The sequence below is a fragment of the Mirounga leonina genome, unplaced genomic scaffold, assembly GCF_011800145.1.
Source record: "Mirounga leonina isolate KUSES-001 unplaced genomic scaffold, KU_Mleo_1.0 Mir_151, whole genome shotgun sequence".
Lineage (NCBI taxonomy): Eukaryota > Metazoa > Chordata > Mammalia > Carnivora > Phocidae > Mirounga > Mirounga leonina.
In genome coordinates, this window is record NW_023270377.1 from 876641 (window position 1) to 895836 (window position 19196).

Below are 19196 nucleotides of genomic sequence, written 5' to 3' on the forward strand. Positions count from 1 at the left end.
CAGTGTGGGAAGTAGGCATAGAACTGTGTTAGGGGTGGTGTGAAGGATTATGTCAGGAACTGAGAGGAATTGTGTGAGGATCTGAGAGAAACTATATGAGGAACTGTGTAAGGAACTGTGAGAAGAGCTGTTTGGGAAACTGTATGTGGAATGGTGTATAGAATTGTGCGGTACCGTGTGTGGAATTGGAAGAATTGTGAGGAACTGTGTGAGGAATTGTGTAAAGTCTGTGTGAGGAAATGTGGGGGAAGTGTGAGAAACTAGATGAGAAAGTGAGAAACCATTGGGAACTGTGTGAATTGTGAGAAACTATGTGGAACTGTGAGAGGAAGAATGCAAAATGGTGTGGGGACTGTGAAAGTGCTGAGGACGTTTTCAGGAATTGCGAGGGACTGTGTGGAATTACGGGCGGAAGTGTGAGGAGCTGCATCGGGACTGTGTAGGGACCTCTTTAAAAAGCAGAATTGTGTGAGGGATGGTGGGGGGAACTATGTTAGGAGCTGTGAGAAGCTCTTTGGGGAAATGTGTGAAGAACTGTGAAGGACTGTGCCAGGGACTGTAAGGAATCGTGTGGAACTATATGAGGAACTCTGTTGAGATCTATGTGAGGAGCTAGGTGGAACTATGTAAAGAACTATATAAGGAACTGTGAGAGAGGAACTGTGTCATGAACCGTGGGATGCATTGTGTGACAAATTGCGCAGAGTTGTGTGATGGACCTGGAACTGTGCAGGGTGCTGTGGGGAACTGTGTGAGGGAGTGAGTGAGGGACAATGAGGGAATGTGTGAGGCACTATGGGAACTGTGTGAAGTGGGGGGTTTGCAATAGAAACTTTTTCAGGAATTGAGTGAGAAAGTTTTTGAGGATCGGGGTCTGGAGCATGTAGATGATGCAGATCAGGGAGCATGGAGGCATGTAGACGATGAGGCCAGAGAAGGGCAGGGGCCTGATCTGAGGTCTTTAGTCTGTTGTCAGGAACTAGCTGATTGTGGTTTAATGGGGAGCAGTGGATGGGTTTTCAGCAGGGCTCAGGTTGCTGCATGAAGAATAGACGGGGAACGGCATGGCCTGGTGTGGCAGTCAGGAGACTGGAAGTCAGTGGTGCAAAAACCCAGGTGTGAGATGATAGAGGCTGGGAAGGCAGAGGAGAAGGGAGAGCAGCAGGTCGTTCTGGGAGGTGCAGGAGCATGACTGAACAGTGGCTGCTGCTGCATGGAATGAACAATGGTGATGGAGCGACGGAACTGAAGGTGACCCCTGGTCCTTGCAGAAAGGACTGCGTGGTCGTAGGGCATTTACCGTGGAAATGAGGAATATGACAAATGTGGCAGAGGATTCAGCCTCAGGAATTAAGTAATCAAAAAGCAAAGTAGAAATACAGTTTTCACCCACCAAGTCTCAACAGATTAAAAAAGGCCTTCGGTACTGAGGCGCTGCTAGGAGATGGACACTCAAGCCCCGCCTACAGCGAAGCCGGCACAGCATTTTGGGAAGCCATTCTGACCTCGTGTCTCAGGAGCTTTCAAAGTTATGTTCTCTGAGAGCTAGCGGAGCTCCTCTCGGAAATCATCCTGAAGAACAATGACAGGGGAGCTTGAACCCAGAGAAACGGCACAGCCTGTGGTAATGCCTGCGTGCGTCTCCCTGGGTGGGGAGTCCGGGCGGCAGGCGCCACATCTGCTGGCCGCTGCAGGTGCTCAACAAATACTTTTAAGCAGCTCTACACATGAACTAGGAGACACAGGAAAGGAACTGAATATCCGTGATGAGCGGACTCCTTCGGTCAGTCCATAAGAAGCAATAATTCCCAGCAGCCATTACGTGGGCCTGAGTCCACATTCTGAATGACCTGCATTCACTTTAAGAGAGGAATAAAGAGCCGCAGGAGTAGCTAGGAATGTGGAGGATGCTTCATCCTGAGGGGAGGGTGGGGGAGCAGTTTCTAAAGAAGGGGCTTGTGCCTGGACTGCAGGGAGGGAAGGTGAGTTCCATGTGGAGAGAGAGGGGCGAGCGGATGGGCACTGGCAGAGGCCTGGAATGCTGCATAAAGTGGTGGGGCCTTTTCTTTTTAGTCAGCAGAGCTGACAGTACTGCTTGAGGAGGGGGCGATGGGCTCAGATTGGTCCTTCTGACAGAGTGGAGAGAGGACATCGGCTCTGTCCGGCTGTGTGGCCCAGATGTGCGACGGGATGGACTAGGGAGGAACCTGAGGGGATGTGACAGTCTGGTTCTGGCCCTGAGTGCGGGCGCCTGGGGGTGGCACCCTAAGGGTCAGGTGGGGAGAGGCCTTGAGAACTGGCCCAGCCCTGCCCTCCACAGCAGCCTTTGGCTTTGGGGACCCACCCCACAGACCCTGTGCTTTGCCCCCTCCATCTCCCTTCCCCTCCAATGGGCTCAGGGTTGACCTTGAATGTTCTTCCCTCACAGAACAAGAAAAAGAAGAAGACAGATTTCATTCCATACAGAGATTCCGTGCTGACCTGGCTCCTCCGAGAAAATCTGGGTGAGGACTCTCGGGCTCACTTACCCCTAGGGCTCTAATTTCCACCCTGAGCCATTGTCCTGCCTTACCTCCTGGGAGGGGGTGTCCAACCACCAGGAGGCCTCTCACCCTTTCTGGGCCGAGGCTGAGGCAAACCTGAGGGATCCTTCTGGAGGCCAGCAAAGGGCTAAGGAGAGCAAGTGCGGGGAAGCAGGATGGCCCATAGGGGCACAGAACACACACACCTATGTCGGGGCTCCTGCTTCAAGCCCGTGACATCCAGACCAAGTACCACCCCTTGCTGGGACTCCAGATTCCGGGGAGCCCTGCTTGCTTGCTGGGCTTTTGGTAGGTGCCATCTGTCACCCCTTCTCCTTGAGTTCTGAGCCCCTAAGACACAGATAGAGAGATAGAGACTGAAGTGTCCCGATACTGATCCCTTTCCTCCCAAAAATAACCTCAGGGGTCCTCCCTGGCTATGTTCACAGTCTGGGAGGCTGACGCCCAGGAAAGTAAACTGAGTCTTGGGCCGACCCAGGGAACACAGGCAGCTGGGACCTACAGACTTCCTCAGCTCCGTGGCTACGGTGTAGGAGCCCCTGCTGGCCGACCCGGCACCCCAGAACCAGCCTGGCTGATGCTCCGCTTGGGCTGGTGATGGGTACCACATCAGGCCTCCTGGGTGCTCCCGGGGGTGGGTGGGCCCCCCTGAGAGTGGACGGTAGTGTCCTAGGAATGTGTTCCTTCACCTGGGACGTGGACCGGAGGGAGGCCTCTGCCCAGGCCCAGCTCCAGGGTAGGGGCAGGGGGAGCCGCTGTGTAGCCCAACCTGGCACCTGGCGTGGCTCTGCACCCCAAGCCCTTCTTCACACTGTCACCTCCCAGTCCGTGTGGGGGTCATGTTCCTGAGGGCTGCCCGGGCCGCTGACCTGCCCGCACCCCCTGCCCAGTGCTCACTGTGCTGTGAGCCTTCGAGTGATCTGTTAGCCTCAGAGCTGAAGCCCAACCATCACTTTCCTCACGCGGTGCGCTACCTGACGCCAGGCTCCGCGCTGTCCTGGGCCAGGACTCTGGACGTGAAATATTAAGGAAAATATTCCAAAAGAGAAAGATAAAAGTGAAGGAATCATTGCATCTTGAATTGAAATGAATGTTGAGTTTCTAAAGAAATTATCCCGACCCTTGCAGTAAATGCTGTAAAATCCGCCACAGCTCCCCACAACTTGGTTATGGGGAGGGAGCCTGGCTATTGTAAAATGGCCCCAAATGTGAGAAAAGCATGCTATAGAAGAAAAATAACTGCAGTAGTGAAGGCCAGACCCCCCCGTTCACACAGTGGCCCGTGACTCGGTTTACCTGTCTGGGCCTCAGCCTCCCCAGCAGCAAAGATAGGAGGGGACGGGGGAGAGAGGAGCCCCCACGACCCAGCCGTCTTCCCACAGGTGGGAACTCGAGGACGGCGATGGTGGCGGCCCTGAGCCCTGCAGACATCAACTACGACGAGACTCTGAGCACGCTGAGGTGTGTTCTCGAGCACGGCGGGCTCCGCCCCCTGCCTGGCTCCGGGAGGGCGTGGATCCCTGACCGAGTCAGGAGCACCGCTTTGGGGGAGGCCATCTCATCTGGGGCTCCTTAAGGCTCCAAGTGGCTGTTGGGGGCACCTGGGTCTTCACGGGCCCCTTCCATTCCCACCACCCATGGGACTCCAGCGGCCCAGGACCCCTGTGGTACCAAACCAGGTCTTTAATGAGCAGAGGGGCACAGGTATGTTCCAAAGGTCCCTCTGGCTGCAGGGCGGGCAGCCTGGGTGGGGAGCCTGGGTGCTGGCCCTGAGGAGTTTGCTTGGCTGACCAGGTCACACATGGCGTGGGTCCTGATATAGGTCCGTGCTCACACACCTGTGACACTTGGGTGTGCAGGCTAAAGACACACGCGTGTGGGCATCCTCATATTCCCCCAGTGGGAGACTTGCTCCCTCCACCCTGGGGACCACAGGTCCAGGTGTGAAAGCCCCACCCCGCGGAGAGGTACCACCCCATCCCTGCTCCTCCTGGGGACTCCGTCCCCCCAGATAGGGGGGCAGAGCTAGGTGACCCCACCTGGAGCTCTCTGGCCAGTGGCCCCACTGACTCCAAGGGGGCTGACCCCCTGCTCTGTGTCCAGCCCCTGGGTCCCAGCTGCCGAGGCCCTCCCCAGCACGGCTCTGCCCCGGGCAGGGCTCTGGGCCCCTTTGGGCCAGCCGGCCACCGGCACAGCCCACAGCCCCCTTGGCTGTCCAGGTATGCTGACCGGGCCAAACAGATCCGCTGTAACGCCGTCATCAATGAGGACCCGAACAACAAGCTGATCCGTGAGCTGAAGGACGAGGTGACCCGGCTGCGGGACCTGCTGTACGCCCAGGGTCTCGGGGACATCACCGATAGTGAGTGTCTGTGCTGCCTGGGGCCGGCCAGGCTGCCCTCACGGCCCTGACCTGCATCCTAGCCCTGCTCTGAGTCCCCGGGCAAGCCGCCTCGGGGGGAGGCTGTGGTTTCTGGCCTCGGCCGGGGTGGATGGTATGGGTTTGGCGCCGGCCCAGGCAGGCCGCAGACGGTTTCCCTGGAAGCCACATCGGCGTGCTGTGGGTGCTGGGATTGCAGCGGTCCCCGCGTGTCCGCCGAAGACCCCACCTCCAGCCTGGTGCCCGGCCTGCGATGGGCGGGCCTCAGACCCTCTGGAGACAAACCTGTTCTTCTGTTTCTCTGTCTCTCCTCCCTCCCCCACACCTCCCCTCCCCTTAGCCAACACTGTGCCCGGAGGACCCAAATGTGTGTATCCCCCTTGCTGCTCTCTGCTTCCCCGCTTCTGTCCCTGCTCCGCGGGGTATGGGGCAGCACGGCAGGGAGGCGCCGGCCCAGCCGTCCTCTGCCTTCCCCCCTTGCAGGGGCTGGGGCAGCAGCTCTCTTGCTCACAGGCACCGGCCTGGTAGATGCAGGGCCCACCGCCTATGCTCCCGGCTCAGCCCATGTCTGTATGGGAAACTGAGGCCCCAGGGAGGCCTGGTGCAGCCACGGCCTTCTCAGGCTGGAAGCGGCTGAGCTCGGCCTGCCTGAACGCTCTGTACTCCCAGAGGCCTGGGAAGCTCGGAATGGTAGCCTAGCAGCAGAGGGCGGGGAGAGCTGGAGGGCCTGAGGAGCCGGGGCTGCCCCCGGCCCCACACGCCGAAGCCCCTCGCCCTGGAAATGCTGAGTGAGGATACCGGGCCAGAGCTTCCCAGCCTGTCTCCTGGCCTCGGGCCTGGGGCTTGGTGCCCCCCGACCCAGGGCTCCAGGGCGCCCTCGTTCTGCCCCGTGCTGTCCTATGTTGCTGCTGCTCTGCCGTGTGTCCGCTTCTGCCAGGAGGGGTCTGGGCACCTCCCCCACCAGGGGCGTCCTAGCCCCGAGTCCCAGGCCTCGGGGGGCATGGAGCCGGGGGCGACCCAGAGCAGGCTCTTCAGGGTGGAGGAGTAGGAGCTATCTCGGGGGTCCCACAGTTCACCTCTCCTCCAAGGTGTTCTCGGGGCCGAGTCCTGTGCTCGGTGGGGCTGGACAGTTAGAGCCGCATGGTCCCCGCAGCTCGGGACGCACGGCGGGCCAGGCGGGTGATGGGTTCGGGGGGGCCGGGGGGGGGGCGCCCAAGGCAGAGCGGGTGAGGCTGGGTGTCAGGGCTCTGGGTGCAGGAAGGCCACAGGGCAGTGACAGCAAAGGCCAGGAGACAGGGTGGGGGTGCGGAGACTACCAGGCGGCCTGGGAGTGGGTGTGGGCAAAGCAGGAAGGCCGCAGGCCCAGGCAGGGTGGGGGTGGGGAGGGTAGAGAGGAGCTCGAGGGGGTGCCCTGCTGCTGCCGGGGTGGTGGGAGGGCTCTGGGGGCTGGGTCCCCTGGCGGGCAGGTGGCAGGCCGCCTTGCATGTGCTTGTCCGGCGCTGGGCCCCAGGCTGCACCTGCTGGGGGTTTCCGTTTCCCGCCTCTCTTCACCCTCCTCTTGCTTTTTCCCAACTTGGTCTTTCTTTTCTCTCCCTCCCATCTGTCTGCCGCCCTCCCCTTCCCTTCCTCCCGTAGATGTTTCCGACCTTGAGAACAATAACCGTAACCGTGGCGGGGCAGAGTTGAGTCCAGCCCCTGACAATCTCTCCACAGTGACCAATGCCCTGGTGGGCATGAGCCCCTCGTCCTCGCTCTCGGCCCTGTCCAGCCGTGCCGCCTCCGTGTCCAGTCTGCACGAGCGCATCTTGTTTGCCCCGGGCAGTGAGGAGGCCATTGAGAGGCTGAAGGTGAGGGCGCCGCCGGCGGGGGACAGCGCCCCCTCTAGGGGCCTGTGCACCGGGCCGAGGCCTCTCCTCCTGGAAGGGGTGCGCTGACGGCAAGGGGTGGGCTTGCTTAGAGGCGGAGCGAGTAAGTCTGGGCCCCGCCCGCGGGCACCCCCTCCACTGCCCAGCACCAAGGGCTCCCGGGGGCTTCTGCGCTCCCGCCCAGGTGTTCTGTGCTCACACCTGTGACCCCACGGTGGGCCGGCTGGGTTTTAGGTTGTGAGCTTAGCGTTCCTCTAGGGAATGACTGTGGGGTGCTGGACTGTGCGGGGCTGGGGGTGACTTAGCAGACAAACGCACAGAGGCTGGACCGAGGCTGGGGTGGGGCACTGGGTGGGTGGGTGACTCTGGGGCGTGGGGCCCACTGGGGTGTGGGGCTGGGAAGGAAGCCAGGAGCTGGTGCTGATGTTGGAAGTGCTTGTCGTCTGGTCCCGGCAGTGGCCGAGGGACATCTGTGCCTCAGAACCAGTCTCAGTGTCCCATGTGTCTCTCAGTGTCCCCGATATCTCTTAGTACCTCTACGTGTCTCTAGTGTCCCTGCGTGGGTCATAGTGCTCCTGAGTATCTTGCATTGTCCTTGAGTGTCTCCCAGTGTCCCTGTGTGTCTCTCAGTGTCCCCACGTGTCTCTCAGTCCCCGCGTGTCTCTCAGTGTCCCACACATCTCTCGGTGTCTCACATGTCTCTCAGTGTCCTTGTGTGTATGTGTTTCTCTTCCTCCAGGTTTATTTTGCCTTTTCCTTTACTGTCTGGCTGTGTCCACAGGAGACACTTGTGTCCGCGGACACGTTAACCCCTTAGCCCTTCACCTTGACCTTTCGGGCATTGTGCTGCCTAGATAGACCTGGGAATTGGGGCCCTGTGCCCTGCAGACCTGGCCTCTGTCTGCTTCCGCCGCAGACCCCCAACCTCACTCTGCTCTGTCTTGCTGCCCAGGAGACGGAGAAGATCATCGCTGAGCTCAACGAGACATGGGAGGAGAAGCTGCGGCGGACGGAAGCCATCCGGATGGAGAGGTGGGCGGTGGGGAAACTGAGGACTCCAGCACCCCAGCCCTGGGCTCCTGGGGGTGACCGTGCCCTAGCGTGGGACGGCTCATCTCCTCTCACCAGGGACTCCCCCCTCACCCCGTCACCCATGGCCCCATTGACCTGATCTCTGATCAGGTGACAGGTCCTCTCTAGGCGGATCACTGACTGGATGGGGCACCACCTGGGCGCTGCCCTTGGGCTGTGTGGCCAGATCCCCTCCAGCTCCTGCTTGGCCGATGGGTCGGTTGGGGGTGAGGCAGGTCCTGTGGCCTCGAGGCTCAAGCTGACCCGGACACTGTCCTTCCAGGGAAGCCCTACTGGCCGAGATGGGCGTGGCCATGAGGGAGGATGGCGGCACACTGGGGGTGTTTTCTCCCAAGAAGGTAGGTGCTGGTTCTAGTTCTGGGGTACAGCCCTGACTCAGACTGGCCTGGGTGGCCCACAGCCCTTTGTGGGGTGTCAGCTCCTCTGGGAGGCCAGAGGGATCCTCCTGGGCTGAGAGGGGGCAGGTGTAGGCCCCAGGGGCCATGCTTGCCCACAGCCAGACCTTCCTATGTGGGAGACTCGGCCTGGCCTCCCCACAGTGGGATGTCCCCGTGGCCTTAGGACATCCAGATGGCTCACTCTGCCTGAGGAATGGACTGGGATCCTCGAGGTGGAGGCAAGACTGGGGGGCGTGGACCCACTGGAGCCTGTGCAGGCCATGGGCAGGGCCTGGCTGGACATGAAACTGGGAGACACTGCCCTCTTGGAGCTTAGCCAAAGTTGGGCCTGGCTGTCCCAGCTGGGACTCTTCTCCCACCCCAGCCTGGCTCGCTATCCAGACCTGGCCCTGTCAGCTGGGGGGGCCTCACGTGGAGCAGAGCACCACCCCCTTTGATAGCTCAGATGGGGTGTAGCATGAGCATTTGGGGAAAACTCTCTCTGATAATTCTAGGACCCAGGACCCCCTTCACCCCAAAGAGTGCCAGACCCTTAGAGCTCTTAGGAGCCAAGTTCCAAGCCAGGAAGCCTCCAAGGAGGTGTCTGCTCTGACCACAGCTCGGGGTCTCCAGGCCCTGTCCCTGACACTTGGTCAGCGAGGAAGCACCTTCCTGTCTTCCCTGGAGCAATTTCCTTGTGGCTGGCTTTTCACCTTGGCCTTGTTTGAGACAAAGGGTTTCTGTGTTGCCGGCACCTGAAGCCAGAGGCACGTGGAGCGCCCTCCGTGCTGCTGGGGACCCCTGGGAAGGGGAGTGCGCATGCTGGGCGATGCATCCAGCAGCTGGGCACAGGGCCAGGCTCTTCGGGCTGCTTCTGCCCCATGCACTCCAGGCCAGGAGAGCAGCGTGGGCTAAGGCCCAGAGGCAGGAGGGAGGGAGAGGTGCTTGGGAGGGCGTGTGGGCAGGCTCTGCACTTGGGGCAGGCTGGGGAGCAGGTGGTACGCTGCTTCGTATGCCTTCTGGATAGGCTTTAGTTTTCATTTGGAATGGATTGCTCCTGGGCTCTCAGTTCCTGACCCTTCCTGGGGAGTGGGGCGCACCCCAGGGCTAGTGTACAGAGCTGTGGGGGCAGGCGACCTCGGGACATTTGCACCCTGGAGGCCTGGAGGCACCTTGGTGGCAGAGAGAATACTCGATGGCCCCAGTCTTGGCACTGCCCTGGGGGCCTCTGAGGATACCTCCTCCTGAGAGGGTGGCATTCCTGGGACTCTGGCGAGCACAGCTCTCCTTGCTTGGGAGAAGGGGTGGCTGGGGATGGTTGTCCCCAGTGTCCGATGGCCAGGACTTCACAGTCCTGCACAGAGCGGTGGTGGGGCGCTGGGGGACTTGGAGCTGGGCGTGGAGGCTGCTTGTTCCGAGGTGCCCGGAGGGAAGCCAAGAAAGCTGTCCCAGCCTCCACCAGTTTGCAGGACCCCAGCCTGGGACACAGTGCGGGGTGGCGTTCCTGAGCTCGGGAAGCGTGTCTAGGGCCCCAGTGGGTGAAGCCTGTGGGGGTTGCCCTGGGAAGGACAGGTGACTGAGGGCAGTGCTCAGACAAGGTGGTCACCTTCGGTGCGCCTGCGGACGGGAGGGGCCCGAGCTGGGGGGCTTGGCAGGGACTTCTTTCACACCCTCTGCTCCACAGCCCCCAGGCCACAGCTCCCTCCCCAGTCAGCACCCTAATCCTTCTGCACTCACAGGTCCACTGGGGCCCTCAGCTCCTAGGTGCTTCAGTTGGAATGGGGTCCTGTAGCCCCTTTTAGGGTGGAGGAAAAGACCAGAGCCGGTGCCCTGGTCCCTGCGGGACCCAGCCTGCGCCCTGCATATCCAAGGGCCCACCACAGCCCCCAGCACCTCCCTGGGTTCCCAGCTCCTCTGGAAGCCCAGCTCCCCCTGAGTGCCTCCCCCCAGGTTCTGAGCTCCCCGGGCTTCTCCTCAGGGAAGCCAGGCTGGGAGGACACTGCGTCCTCATGAGGCCAAGCCTAGGGCTGGTGGTGGTGGTGGGCTGGCACCTGAGGAGAGAGAGATCAGGTGGGTGCCAGTGCTGGGCCCCTGCGCCTCCCCAGCAGAGGTGACCCTCCTCTCTCCCCAGACGCCACATCTTGTCAACCTGAACGAGGACCCACTGATGTCCGAGTGTCTCCTGTACTACATCAAGGACGGGATCACCAGGTGGGGGTCGCGGGGGGTGGTCGGCTCCCCTGCAGAGGGGCTGCCGAGCCTGGCATCTGCTGGAGCCCTGCTGTCTGCTCGTGCTTGTTGCTGGACACGAGGCTGAAGGCCACTCTGTGCTGCGGGCTCTCCCAGGCTGGTCTGGGCTTGGGGCATCCCCTGCGGCCCCACCAGTGCACCCTGGGAGTTTCCCTACGGAGCCCAGCTGGGCATCCCTGTGGGGGGCGGGGGGTGGGGGCGGGCCAGTGGGCGGCGGCCTGGATGCCCTGGTCCAGCCCCTGCTGACGGTCCCCGCCCCTCCTCCCCAGAGTGGGCCGGGAGGATGCGGAGAGGCGGCAGGACATCGTCCTGAGCGGGCACTTCATCAAGGAGGAGCACTGCGTCTTCCGGAGCGACTCCCGAGGGGGCAGTGAAGGTACCTCTGCCCTTCAGCCCCGCCCGGCCCCCCTGCTGCTGACTGCCCGGCTCGGCCCAGGCTCCCTCGTCAGTCCCGGGCAAGCGCCTCCTTTGGAACGAGGCTTTGAGTGCTGGGAGTGGACACGGGAGCTCCCTCCCCGTGCCAGGAGTGGGCAGGGGGATAGTAAGCTGTGAGGAGTGAGCCTCGATCCAGGGTGGAGAGCTATTTTGGAGGACACTTTCCTGTCAGCCTTGGAGTGGTCATCTGTCCATTACCCAGCCTGCCTGCCCGCCTCCGTCCCCGTTGCCCGTCTGGGACGTGGCCCTCTCGGGAGACACCTGCCGATCCCTGTGCCATCGCAGTGCCCACGGCCCCCCCAGCGCCAGGCATGCTCCCTGGCAAGCGTCTGGCCTGCAGCCCACTGTGACTGGGACACTTCAGGGTCATGGCCTTAAACAGCGTTGGGGATGTCGGCTCTCCCGGAATTCTGTCCCCGAAGCCTGCCCTCCTCTGGGTGGGTGGGCTCTAAGCTCTGGAGGGCTCTGGGACTCCTGGGGACATGCAGCCACTGTTTCCCATCCGTGCCCACCTGGGGACCCTGACGGCTCCCCTGGTTCTCTGACTCGGGCACATGTGCCTCTCCATCGGGGTCACCTTCCTCACCTGCTGTGTGAGGGCAACCGTCCTCTGGGGCCCAAACGAGGTATTGTGTGCTGGCAGTCAGGCTTTGCAGCTAGCAGGGAGGAGAGAGGCCTGATGGGGGCCGCACCTGGGCGGCCAGGTGAGCCGAGCCGTGCGTGTGGACAGAGGGCATGACCAGCCAGGATGACGGTCCCTCACAGTCCTCCTCTCTAACCTCCCCTCCTCTGTCCCATAGCCGTGGTGACCCTGGAGCCCTGCGAGGGCGCAGACACCTATGTCAATGGCAAGAAAGTCACGGAGCCCAGCATCCTGCGGTCAGGTATGACTAGGGCCTGGACACAGGTGTGCCTTCCCCCCGCTGCTGCTTCAGGATGGGGCCTGGGGTCCATGCACTCAGCTTGGTGTCTCCCTCCTGGCACCTGGGCCCAGCTATAGTCAGGGCCCGAGGGCAGGGAGGACAGAGCGGTGACCAGCCGAAGGTGGCCGGTGAAGGTGGCTGAGGGAGGAGCTGAGGGAGGCCTTAGGGAGGACCCACCAGTGGACAGGGGCTGGCGTGGGAGGAGGAGCTGAGCCGGCCCCTGTGGGCCCCAAGTTGGAAGGAAACTAGGCTGTCCAAAGACCTCTTACGGGCAGGACTGTCCAAAGACAGTGGGTGCTGCTGCCCTGGTGGATGCGTCTGCCCCGGGGGGCCCCGGGCACACACAGACCGGCCCCCGCCCTGCGCCAGCCTGTGGAGAGGCGGACGGGCGGGAAGGACCCTCGAGCCCATGCTGCAGGAGGGGCCCGAGCACAGCCCCCGGGTGTGGAGGGGCGTCCAGGGCCAGGGCACGGGGTCAGGAGGCCAGGATGGGGGGCGGCACGTGTGGGGTGAGGCAAAGGATCGTATGTTGGAAAAGCACCAGGACTGTTCTGCCAACATCGTTGGCTGCTGTATGGGGAGGGATGGAGGAGGTGGATTTGGGGAGAGAGTGAGGTCCTGGCCACAGGGCAGGTGGCTGGTCCAGAGCAGGGACCTGGGGAGGCTCCCGGCGGCCCTCCCTGGGGTGGGCAAGCCGGAGGAAGTGTCTGTGCCCCGCTTGCCCCTTCTCCTCCCCGCCCCCACCCCTGGAGGCCATCCCCAGGCCACAGCCGCCCCCCCCCCCATTGCCAGTCTGGCTTCTGTCCCCTAGGAAACCGCATCATCATGGGGAAGAGCCATGTGTTCCGGTTCAACCACCCCGAGCAGGCAAGGCAGGAACGCGAGCGCACGCCCTGCGCAGAGACACCCGCCGAGCCCGTGGACTGGGCCTTCGCCCAGCGGGAGCTGCTGGAGAAGCAGGGCATTGACATGAAGCAGGAGATGGAGCAGAGGTGAGGCCCGAGGCTGGGGCCCCTTGCGCACCCCGCCGCACTCGCCCCCGCTGTGCCCACTCACCCCCGCCCGCTCCTGCAGGCTCCAGGAGCTGGAGGACCAGTACCGCCGGGAGCGCGAGGAGGCCACCTACCTGCTGGAGCAACAGAGGCTGGTGAGGGCAGCCCCGCCGGCCAGGCCCCCTGCAGGGTGGGGGTGGGGGGCCGGGCTCCCCGCTGGGCCAGCCCTCACTGTGGTGGGGCTGCCTCCAGACGTCCTGGGCAGGCCCTGGGGCCCACAGATGGGAGGCCCAGGCGGGAGGCCGGGGAAGGGGCCGGGTGCGCACGTGGGTCCACGGTGCTCCTCCTGTGGCCAGGACTACGAGAGCAAGCTGGAGGCCCTGCAGAAGCAGATGGACTCCAGGTACTACCCGGAGGTGAACGAGGAGGAGGAGGAGCCGGAGGACGAAGGTGAGGGGCTCTCCGCTGGCAGGGCCTGGGCCTTGGGCTGGGGAGGGGTCTCGGACAAGAGGAGCCCCCAGGCCACTCCCTGGAGATCAGCTGGTCAGCACCTTTGCCCCGGGGTCCCTGGCCTGTTGCTGGGAGGCACCCATGGCGGCAGGACCGGGGGGAGGCTGGGCTGCAGCAGGAAGGCACCTGTCCACGTGCATGCCGTTTCCGTGGACCAGCCCGGGTGATGGGGAGCATGGTGCTGGCAGGGCGTAGCCTTGGCTCACCCGTCCTACCAGCAGGAGGCTGGTGCTCTTCCCCAGGACTGGGTCACACTGCTCCTCACCGCAGATCCACCTCTCTGAGCACCACCTTGGGCGGCCCACCAGCTGACCTCAAGCCGCGGTGGGCATGAGGGTGGCCACAGGCAGGGCAGACGGGGAGGAGGCAGGTCCGGGGTTCATGTCCAGCTTAGCCTCCGGTCAGCTGGTCAGTACCTTTGTGCTGACGTGACCTAGGCCTCCCCTTGTGTGGTATCATCTACCCGATGCGGCTCCCTCCCTCGAGGCAGGAGCACTGGGTGAGGGAGGCCGAGCCTGGGAGCCCGGACAGGCCCAGCCTGCTGTCCCTGCGTCCTTCCTGGTGCGGGCGCAGTGGGCAGAGGCGTGGGAGCCGGGACAGGGCGTGGGGCTCGGCCCCGGTTGCCCTCCTGCCTGTCCTCGGGCGCCGGCGCCCACCGCGGCCCGCACGCGGCTGCCAGCCCTCTCTGAGCTGACCGGCCTCTCGGCGAGCTCCAGTCTCTGGGCGGCCCCTCTGGCCACTCCGGGGGCAGAACTTTCCTCCGGCTTCCTTCTGCCCCGGCCACTGTGGGGAGTTGTGGCACTTCCGTGACGACCACACATGCCTCTCCCCGCAGTCCCATGGACGGAGAGGGAATGTGAGCTGGCGCTCTGGGCCTTCCGGAAGTGGAAGTGGTACCAGTTCACGTCGCTGCGGGACCAGCTGTGGGGCAATGCCATCTTCCTCAAGGAGGCCAACGCCATCAGTGTTGAGCTCAAGAAGAAGGTGGGCTCCCACCCGCTGCCGGCTGCCACCTCACACGTCCCGCTTCCAGGGGGACTCGGTGCCGGGCATCGCTGCCCCCGGGGAGGACACAGCCGCCGTCCCCGACCCGGGCCCCTGAGAGCAGTGGGCAGGGTGAGGACGGCCCGGGGCCGGCCCCGGGGGCGTGCGCCCTCCTGCTCAGGGAGCACGCGTGAGCAGGTGCAGCTTTCTGTGCCGCTGCTGGCCGGAAGGCTGCAGTGAACATGCGGGGCATGGGGTGGGGAGGTGGGGAGGAAGCCCTTTGGGGCCTGGCGCCCGTCCACCAAGGGGCTGACGGGCGGTCATCTTCCCCCTGCTGCAGGTCCAGTTCCAGTTTGTCCTCCTCACGGACACGCTCTACTCCCCGCTGCCGCCGGACCTGCTGCCCCCCGAGGCCGCCAAAGACCGGGAGACTCGCCCCTTCCCCCGCACCATTGTGGCCGTGGAGGTCCAGGACCAGAAGAATGGGGCCACCCACTACTGGACGCTGGAGAAGCTCAGGTGTGGGGGGGGCGCGAGGGGAGCGCTGGGGTGGGTGCGGGTTCACGGGGCTCCTGGGTCGACGTGGTTGTTTTTCCTGCTGTGATGGCTTCCAAATCAGAAGGAGAAAGCGTAATTATAGAGTCCGTGTTCTCCTGCTGCTGACACGGTGGTGCTGCAGGGGGGGCATGGGGGGCCGGCCGAGCATGCAGGACGGGCAAGCCGGCCCTGAGGGGTGCGCAGGGAGCCTCCAGAGCGGCGCTGGGCAAGGCTGCGTCCTCAGAAGAGCTCAGCAGGGTACGTCTCCACCTCGGGACCGGAGGGATCCCAGGGAGGATAGCGGAGGGGCTGGACGGGGGGCTCCGCTGTCCCTGAGAGGCGTCTTTCCTCCAGCTCCACGCTCCCCACGTGCTCGCTCGAATGTACGGCTCGATCTCGAGAGAGACTGAGCGAGACCGAGGTGGATGCCTCAAAGGAAAGCCTAATGCTGCTGGGGGTGCCCTGGGCGTGAGGGGCTCTGCACAGGGGCAGGGCCATGCCGGTGGGAGGGAGCCCTGGCCATCAGGAGGGAGACGAGAGCAGGGGCGGGTGGGGCCCTGGCCTCGGCGGGCACTGGCCACTTTGAGTTCTCCTGTGGGCTTTGGACCACAAGGCTGCCGGGTTGCCTAGTGCCTGACCCTAGGGAGATTTCGGGCAGGGGGTGCCGGCTCGGTGGCGAGCGAGGTAAGGGCGGGAGGGGTTGGTCTGTGTGTGACGGGTGGGACTCACCCACAAGTTGCTCACGGGCTGGCTGGCCACCCAGCGAGGCCCCAGGGAGGCCACAACGTCACGGTACAGAGAACGGAAGATGTTAATACACACTCGCGGTCTACCCAGACCCACCCGCACACACCCCTCAACACTCACAGACACTCGCACGCCTTCCTCTCTAGTGTGGCTCGTTCACACGCGGACACACGCTCCCACGCAGGTACCTGCGCTCCCCTGACTCGTGCGAACAAAGGCCACGCTCACGGCCCCTTCCCACCCTCCCCGGGGCTACGCTGCGACTTCGGTGAGGACAAACAACCTTGTTCCTGTCACTCCCGAGTTCTAGGGGGAAATGACTGCATTTCCTTTCTTCTACAGCATGTTGATTTTTCTAGGGATAATCATTTTTAAAATATTATCTGTGTCTATATCCTATCACCAATTTGCACTTCGTTCCGTTGAGTTCTGAAGGCCCCGCGACACGATCCCCCATCCCGAGCTGTCCCACCCTGGCTTTGGCGGGCCTTCTCTGTCCCCTTCCCTCCAGTTCCAGGCCCGTCCTGCCTGCTCACATCACCTTGCTGTCACTGGGTCAGCGTCGAGAGGATTTAGCGGTGCCTCGTGCGCTTACCTGGAAGTTTCTTGCTCGTGGTTGACTGATTCTGAGGAGCGTGGAGGGTCTGTCAGCAAACCATGCTGAGCCTTGGATGATGCTGAGCTATGCCTGGATCTGGGCCGAGCGCTGTCCCCAGCAGGAGGCATGGCCTGCCGGATGCTCCGCCTGGGCCCACGGTGATCTCTGTGCCCCCGCAGGCAGCGCCTGGACCTGATGCGGGAGATGTACGACCGGGCAGCTGAGGTGCCCTCCAGTGTCATCGAGGACTGTGACAATGTGGTGACTGGCGGAGACCCCTTCTACGACCGCTTTCCCTGGTTCCGGCTGGTGGGCAGGTGGGCGCCTCCTTCCCTCCCTAGGCTGAGAGAGAGAGAAAGAGAGAAGGTGGTGGGGGCAGGGAATGGGCCTCCTCCCAAGGCCGAGACCCCCAGCTGGGGGACCCCAGCAAGAGGCCCTTTTCCACCTCGACTCCCCTGTCCTCATCCTTCAACGTCTGAGGCACCCCCCAGCCACTCTGGTCCACAGACCAGTGGGCCTGGTAATCTGGGGATCCAGGGAGGGGAGGGGGTCTCAGCACTGCCACCTGCACCTGCTGTGGGCTGGTGGCCGCCAGGTTGCACATGTCCACGGGTGTGAATGTGTGTCACCCGGTCCTCACACGACCTCAGCCACATCTGGCCAGGATCACGCCAGCGGGTGCTTTCTAGAACTTTCCGTAGCCTCCCACTGACCACATGTGCGGTTTCTTTCCAAGCCTGGGGACGGGGTGCACTTTTGGTTCTCTTGTCTTTCAAAGCAGCATTCCTGATGGTCTGTGTGTTTGGTTTTGGTTTTAAACAGAAGCCCCCCACCCCGCCCCTGTCCGTCCCTGCGAGTAGCTGGTGTTAACTTCTCTCTGTCTTGTCGTACTAACCTCAGTTCAGTCATCTCTGGCTGCAACAGCTACCCTCTTCTCAACACATGCATGAGCGAGCGCATGGCTGCTCTCACCCCCTCCCCCACCTTCTCGAGCCCCGACTCCGACGCCACCGAGCCTGCCGAGGAGCAGAGCGTGGGGGAGGAGGAGGAGGAGGAGGAGGAGGAGGAGGACCTGGAGGACGACGTCTTTCCGGAGCACGCGCTGTGCGACGGCCGGGACCCGTTTTACGACCGGCCCCCCCTGTTCAGTTTAGTAGGAAGGTTGGTGAGGTCGAGGACGGCATGCTGGGAAGGAACCAGCTCTTTTGTGCAGGAGCACTGCTGCGGGCACAATTCGACCGCCGTCAGGGCGTGGCCCCCGTGCCCGGGGCAGCTCCCCGGACCCCCAGGCCGAGGCGGGCCGAGGGGCTGGCCTCCCTGAGGAGAGGGCGTGAGGGAGCGACAGGGCTCCTGGCCATCCTGGAGCGTGCCCAGCAGGGACAGCCGGGGTCCCAGTCAAAGGAGGGGTGGTGCACCCGGAGAACAGCCCTCCGGCTCCGTGCGGGCCGAGCTCCTCCTGCAGAGAGGCTCTAGATCCCTGGGGGGAGTCCCGGAGCAGGGCCCAGGGGGGCGTCTGGGAAAGTGGGGGTTTGCGTCTTGGCACCCACCACCCGCTAAGGCGGCTTCGCTCCCCTCTGCCTCCTTCTGCTGTTGCCCCAGAGGTGGAGACTCCCGGTTTGCCCTCCCTGCACACCCTCTGGGAGAAGGAGCAGAACCTGGAGGAGACCGTCCGGGAGGGCGGGAAGGAAGGGCTGGTGCTCAGGCAGGGGACGGTCTGCCTCCCAAGCCTGGGGCCCAGTGGACCCTGCCTCTCCCTGAGCCTTTCCCCGTCCAAGGTGAGGACAGTTCGTTCCTCCTGACCTCTGGGCTGTCCTGGTGAGACACGGCACACATGGCCCACACTTCCCGGAAGTGCCCTTTGCAGAGAGGGCCCGTTACAGTTTCTGGACGGAAGAGGGAGGCCAAGGTCAGGAGGTGCAGCAGAGGCCCCGGGGCCGCCCAGACCTTGCCGGCAGATTGGGCAGATACAGCTGCCATTCATGTTTTTATGACCGTGGAATGGAAGCAAAACAGGTGAAGGAAAGATCTAGAAACCTAGCTGCAGTGGTAGAGCATTTGGCTTGCGAAACAGCTCCATGTAGATGTTACGAATATATAAACAGCGTCAGACAGTTTCAACAGCAACCTTCTCTGAGTCTGAGACCGCTTCCTTGCGCCAGGCCACTGGGAGCTCTTGCAGGTCTTGACCTTGGAGCACCAGGCCTGGAGGCTGAAGGCTGAGGCTGGCCCCCAGATTAGGGGGCTCACACGGGGAGCCCTTGGGAGCCCTTGGGTGCAGACCCCGGAATGAAAGCCCCGCCAACTTCGCCTGCAAGCAAGCAGATTCCCGCGGGTGCATGTCATGGATTTATTCTGACTAGTTTTCCATGAGCGTGACGTGCTGGCCTCCTGGATACAAGCATGGGGCTCTCTCCCTCTGAGATGCCCCTCATCTGGGCCTCCCGCTCTGCTGAGTCCGACAGGGGTGTAGCCCTGGGGGCCAGCTCCACGCAGGCCTCTAGAAGCCCTGGGCTGTGGGCCCGGGAGTCGCTCCGGTGTCAGGTAGGCATGGGCTCAGGGCGCAGGGGAGCGAGGGCACCGGGAGAAACGGGGTGTGGGCTCTGCAGTCTCAGCCAGAAAGAGCTGGGTCCTTCCAACATTTTCCCCCCTCTGTGGATCTGAGATGTTACGAAACAACCAAACCAAACCAAAGTCATCAATGAGAGGCCAGCCCCCCTACGGCGGGCGGTCTGTGAAGGGTTTCATTTGAAAACGTCCCCATCTTTTCGGTTTGGCAAGAATTGGCTTCTCCCGCGCAGCAGCTGTGCAGGCCCAGGCCCTGAGAAGGACCCCATCTTTGGTTCCCTTTATCCTTCTGGTAGCTGCTGGCTCTCTCTCCAAAGCTTAAGCAGAATTGGGGCGCCCACTCTTGTCTCCCTTCGGAAAGGCTTTCCTGGCCCCAGCATGCGTCTCTGCACCTCACC

General features: G+C 62.9%; 1 protein-coding gene across 17 annotated transcripts in view; it reads left to right on the forward strand.

Annotated features, from left to right (window-relative positions):
• The window catches only part of KIF1A (kinesin family member 1A), a 70256-nt gene that overhangs the window by 17861 nt on the left and 33199 nt on the right, over window positions 1-19196 (forward strand). For 4 of the 17 annotated variants that reach the window (XM_035006726.1, XM_035006730.1, XM_035006729.1 and 1 more), the window contains exons 10-24: window positions 2429-2504; window positions 3926-4004; window positions 4763-4905; window positions 6637-6770; window positions 7741-7820; window positions 8143-8218; window positions 10389-10468; window positions 10777-10883; window positions 11743-11826; window positions 12677-12857; window positions 12940-13012; window positions 13214-13307; window positions 14203-14351; window positions 14692-14870; window positions 16413-16550. In XM_035006726.1, the coding sequence (XP_034862617.1) occupies window positions 2429-2504; window positions 3926-4004; window positions 4763-4905; window positions 6637-6770; window positions 7741-7820; window positions 8143-8218; window positions 10389-10468; window positions 10777-10883; window positions 11743-11826; window positions 12677-12857; window positions 12940-13012; window positions 13214-13307; window positions 14203-14351; window positions 14692-14870; window positions 16413-16550 (1673 nt within the window). Of the gene's footprint in view, window positions 1-2428; window positions 2505-3925; window positions 4005-4762; window positions 4906-5263; window positions 5291-6558; window positions 6771-7740; window positions 7821-8142; window positions 8219-10388; window positions 10469-10776; window positions 10884-11742; window positions 11827-12676; window positions 12858-12939; window positions 13013-13213; window positions 13308-14202; window positions 14352-14691; window positions 14871-16412; window positions 16551-17133; window positions 17395-19196 lie in introns of all 17 variants that reach the window. The other 13 variants (XM_035006719.1, XM_035006722.1, XM_035006720.1 and 10 more) reach the window with 7 other exon arrangements.